The 5,314-nt window shown below is 48.4% G+C and overlaps 1 protein-coding gene across 1 annotated transcript; it reads right to left on the bottom strand.

The window, feature by feature from the left end:
* Positions 1-548: 548 nt before the first annotated feature.
* ndufb2 (NADH:ubiquinone oxidoreductase subunit B2) lies at positions 549-5,023 on the bottom strand. The gene is made up of 4 exons (XM_055650098.1): positions 4,862-5,023; positions 3,032-3,176; positions 2,147-2,244; positions 549-641 (listed from the first exon to the last, which is right to left on the bottom strand). The coding sequence occupies exons 1-3, from the start codon at positions 4,957-4,959 to the stop codon at positions 2,170-2,172; spliced, it is 318 nt and encodes a 105-aa protein (XP_055506073.1). The 5' UTR covers positions 4,960-5,023; the 3' UTR covers positions 549-641; positions 2,147-2,169.
* Between the last annotated feature and the right edge of the window lie 291 nt (positions 5,024-5,314).

Consider the following 5,314-nt stretch of genomic DNA (forward strand, 5'->3'; position numbering starts at 1 on the left):
CTCAACGCTTCATAAGACTGGTTGAATTTTTTTTACGGAGGTGACTAAAAATCAGTGACATTCACTTGTGAAAAACATTGTTAAAGGGGTCTCATCAGACTTGTAGCCCAAAATCAGGATACATTTGCCTCGATATTATTCCAATCAAGTGGTTTCATTAGGTGGACAAAAATGCTAGAGAAACTCAGCGGGTGCAGCAGCATCTACGGAGCGAAGGAAATGGGCAACATTTCGGGCCGAAACCCTGAAGGAAATAGGCAACGTTTCGGCCCGAAACCTGGAAGGAAATAGGCAACGTTTCGAGCCGAAACCCGGAATGGTTTCGACCCGAAACGTTGCCTATTTCCTTCGCTCCGTAGATGCTGCTGAACCCGCTGAGTTCCTCCAGCACTTTTGTCTACCTTCGATTTTCCAGCATCTGCAGTTCCTTCTTAAACACAAGTGGTTTCATTCTTATCCAGGGCAAGATTCAAGCAATATTTTTCACCCCACCTTAGACAATACAGAGATCCCATGATTTAAAAAGAAAGAATACTAAGTGAGCATAATACAGGCAATACATATTTATTCCAATTTAATGTACAATAGGTGGTTGCTCCAAGCACCAGGTATACTTTCCTAGAAATGCCAAGGAGGATACTCTGAAAGTAGAAAAAAAAAAAAAGAGATGTGACTTCCAAGCTTTTAAGAAATCAACTTTTATACGAAACAAAAACTACTGTTGTCTTTGCTGCCAGTTAACCCTGCTTGATCAAGACAGAGACAGGACTGCCGCACATTACAGGTGATAATCTACACAGGACAATAAATAGAAACAGAAAATAGGTGCAGGAGTAGGCCATTCGGCCCTTCGAGCCTGCACTGCCATTCAATATGATCATGGCTGATCATCCAACTCAGTATCCTGTACCTGCCTTCTCTCCATACCCCCTGATCCCTTTAGCCACAAGGGCCACATCTAACTCCCTTATAAATATAGCCAATGATAAGGCCTCAACTACCTTCTGTGGCAGAGAATTCCACAGATTCACCACTGTGTGAAATTTATTTTTCTCATCTTGGTTCTAAAAGACTTTCCCCTTATCCTTAAATTGGGACCCCTTGTTCTGGACTTCCCCAACATCGGGAACAATCTTCTTGCATCTAGCCTGTCCAACCCCTAAAGAATTTTGTAAGTTTCTATAAGATCCCCCCTCAATCTTCTAAATTCCAGTGACTATAAGCCAAGTCTATCCACAGTCTTTCTTCATATGAAAGTCCTGACATCCCAGGAATCAGTCTGGTGAACCTTCTCTGTACTCTCTCTATGGCAAGAATGTCTTTCCTCATATTAGGAGGCCAAAACTGTACGCAATACTCCAGGTGTGGTCTCACCAAGGCCACACTGCATTTGCAATTTGTTGGGTTACAAGTTAATTTGGTTAGTGTCAGAGGACATGGAAACAGACCCTTTGGCCCAACTTGTCCATGATGCCCATTCAAAGCTAGTCCCACGATTGGCCCACATCTTTAGCGATACAGCATAAGGAACAGGCCCATGGGCCTAATGAGTGCACCAACGCGATCAGTGGACCATCCTGCACGCTAGGGACATTTTACCTACAAATGTGTACGTCTTTGGGATGTGGGAGGAATCCAGAGCACCTGGGGAACACACACTCTGTACTGACAGCACCCCTAGTCAGTATCAAACCCAGGACTCCGGCACGGTGAGGCAGCACCACTGGGTTGCCACCATTTTTGTTAGGTGGAAGAACAAGATTAAGGCAAGATTCTGAGTAAACGTGATAATAATCAGCCTATTGTCCAGTGAGGAGTATCTATGCTTGTCAGTACTACAGGACACTGGTACTTGCTTGTCATTACAATGGACTTTTAATCTTTTTGATTGGGACAAAGGGAGAACTCCGCACGTTAAATTCAAAATGCTTTTGTTGAGAGGAACAAAGCACCATGGTTGCATTCCGCTTCTTGAGAGTTATCCAAAGTCTGGATACAGCAACCCGCACTAGGTTAGAAATATTACTCTGGGAACACAGGGGAAGGATGTAGATTTGAACAAGACCGTCACGGCTGCTCATAGGTAAAGCAGGCATTGATAATTTTATAACTCCACGAGCACTTGCAATCAATTTGTTCAACTTACATTTTCAAGAAAGCACTTCCAAGTTATTCCTCGTCAATTGGAGGAATGCCCAACTCCTCATCTGTCCATTTGGAGGGGTCAGGATACTGAAAATGACCCTGTTGGAACAAAATGTCGGGCTTTAGTGAACAAGTGGTGGTACGAGGGGTTGTCTCAATTCAGACAATCTACTGCATCCACTAAACAGCATCAACCACTGGAAAAACTGCGTTCAGCTCTTGGTGTGCACGAGCAGTCAGTGCTATTGAATGTTGACAAACCTCTCTTGACTGTTAAAACCCTACAACTACACCCAAAGCCATAATATTATGTCACTAAATGAGCATCACTTATCTAACTCCTTGCAGCTGATTTCTATCATTTATTTGAATGGAAATAGAGCTTTGTGCAACTCACTAGTCTAGGAACATACCTTACACCTCCTTATCTCTGTCTCCCCCTCTCCCCTGACACTCAGTCTGAAGAAGGGTATCCTGAAACGTCACCCGTTCCTTCTCTCCAGAGATGCTGCCTCTCCCGCTGAATTACACCAGCATTTTGTGTCTATCCCTAGCCTGGTAGCTGGGTTGCCTACAAATATCCATGTTGGCCCAGTGGAAGGTAGACACAAAATGCTGGAGTAACTCAGCAGGTGAGGCAGCATCACTGGGGAGAAGGAATGGCGACGTTTCAGGTCGAGACCCTTCTTCATGTTGTCCAGTGGACTCTATGTCAGTCCCACATCAGAGCTGGAAGAGCAGACTTCCACAGCAAGAACCACTGAGACTTTTACATTACCACCCCAGCTTAAAAAGGTTTGAAGCGTAAAAGGGTGGCGATCTCCGAGGACGGGCTGTGAGAAGGACAAGGGATGACAATAAGTTTGGAGGTTGATGAAGTACTCACAGTGACTGCATCTGGATTGTGCCACATGTGCCAGAAAATCCAGAACCACATGAATCCACTGAGGATCTCGGACTGCAGCACCTGGCTCTTGGTCAGCTCGGGATACTGCCGGTACTGAGGCTCAATGTGGACCCCACCACCGGCTCTGGGGAAGGCGAGGATGGAACAAGATGCAAATAAACTCCAAAATACAGCCAAAGGTGCAATATAACAACACAGGAAATAGAAAATCAGATCATAGTCATACAACACAGAAAACTGCCCTTCTGCCCAACTCGTCCATGCTAACCAAGATACCCTTGTCCCATTTTTCTGCGTTTGCCCCATACCTTAAACCTTTCCTATCCATGTATCTGTCAAAGTGTCTTTTGAATGTTCTTATAATACCTGCCTTAACTACCTGCTCTGCCAGCTCATTCCATATACCCACCACCCTCACCACTGACCACTGTTCAATAAAAGCATGGACTAAGATATTTGCTATCTAGGAAGTCACATGAAAATAGTGCTAGTTGTGTTTTACAATCAAGTAAAAACATTGGGACATTTTGTTGACACAACCACTCATACACAAAATGTAACACCAATGACAAAAGGCCTTATAATTTCTTGATGGGCCATTTAAATGTCACCCATTCCTTCTCTCCATTGATGCTTCCTGTCCCGCTGAGTTACTCCAGCTTTTTGTGTCTATCTTCGGTTTAAACCAGCATCTGCGGTTCCTTCTAACACATCCTTCCTCAGATACGGGGCCCAAATTTGACCAGCGTCTTATAGAGCCTCAGCATTACATTTCTATTATTTAGGATAACCTCTTCTACCGGCACGTGATCCATATCCCTCCATAAGCATGTGTCTATCTAAAAGCTTCCTAAAGGAAGGAGTCCAGAACCTGGGGCCACACAGTTTTAGAATAAGGAGTAATCCATTTAGAACGGAGATGAGGAAACAATTTTTCTCACAGAGAGTGGTGAGTCTGTGGAATTCTCTGTCTCAGAGGGCGGTGGAGGCCGGTTCTCTGGATGCTTTCAAGAGAGAGCAAGATAGGGCTCTTAAAGATAGCGGAGTCAGGGGAGAAGGCAGGAACGGGGGTACTGATTGGGGATGATCAGCCATGATCACATTGAATGGCGGTGCTGGTTCGAAGGGCCGAATGGCCTCCTCCTGCACCTATTGTCTGCTGTCTATTGTCATAAACAGGTGGAGCAAAGGGGAAGATAGAGAGTGCAGAATATAGTTGTATATTGTAGCGCATCGGTTCCACAGACAAAGTCCAATGTCCGCAATGGGGTAGAGGTGAATGGGTGCTGGCTCGAAGGGCCGAGTGGCCTACTCAGAATCAGATCCAACTTTAATTGTCATTGTCAGTGTACAGTACAGCCAACGAAATACAGTTAGCATCTCCCTGGAAGAGCGACATAGAATATGATTTCAATAATTAAATATTTTTACTTGCATACAGTCATAGTGTTTTTCCTGTGTGGGGGGGGGGGGGGGGTGATTGGCGGTCACTGAGGTACATTGTTGAGTAGTGTGACAGCCGCAGGGAAGAAGCTGCTCCTCAAGTCAAGTCAAGTCAAGTTTATTTGTCACATACACATACGAGATGTGCAATGAAATGAAAGTGGCACTGGACGTATTGTCTCTGTATCTATGACCTTGGATGCTAATGTCCCCTCTGCCCGACCTCTAGACTAGCCGCCCCAGGTTGCTGCTCCCCGCGCTCACCCGTCCCCAGGCCCAGGCCCAGGGCCCAGATCCAGGCCTCGGCCTCGGCGCTGGTGGAGCCGCGCTCCCCGCACCACAACAGGGCCTCCCCGCCCTCCTCACCTGCGGACGGGACCCTTCCCCGGGCCTGGACCCAGGCCTCGACGCTGCAGGAGCCGCGCTCCCCGCCACACCAGCGACATAGACATGGACACGGACATGGCTGCCGCCTCCTCCACACCCCCCCCGTGTGGGTGCCAATGCCTTGCCCTCCCCCCCCTCACTGGAGATGGTAGCGCCCGATCCGATAGGCGGGACCATAATCTTTGGGCGGGACCACGGGGAGGAGGCGGGGCCACGGGGAGGAGGCGGGGCCACGGGGGGGAAGGCGGGGCCACGGGGGGGAGGAGGGGCCACGGGGGAAGGCGGGGCCACGGGGGGAAGGCGGGACCACGGGGGGAAGGCGGGGCCACGGGGGGAAGGCGGGGCCACGGGGGGAGGCGGGGCCACGGGGGGGAGGCGGGACCACGGGGGGAAGCGGGGACCACGGGGTGGAGGCGGGGCCACGGGGGAAGG

This window comes from Leucoraja erinacea, chromosome 19, assembly GCF_028641065.1.
Source record: "Leucoraja erinacea ecotype New England chromosome 19, Leri_hhj_1, whole genome shotgun sequence".
Lineage (NCBI taxonomy): Eukaryota > Metazoa > Chordata > Chondrichthyes > Rajiformes > Rajidae > Leucoraja > Leucoraja erinaceus.

What these genes read in the sequence shown, in the direction of transcription:
- ndufb2 (XM_055650098.1), bottom strand. Translation starts at nt 4,959, where the DNA reads ATGTCCGTGTCCATGTCTATGTCGCTGGTGTGGCGGGGAGCGCGGCTC. An exon ending in GGGAAGGGTCCCGTCCGCAG is followed by an intron (nt 3,177 to 4,861) that starts GTGAGGAGGGCG and finishes CGCCTTCCCCAG; the next exon opens with AGCCGGTGGTGGGGTCCACA. An exon ending in ACAATCCAGATGCAGTCACT is followed by an intron (nt 2,245 to 3,031) that starts GTGAGTACTTCA and finishes TTGTTCCAACAG; the next exon opens with GGTCATTTTCAGTATCCTGA.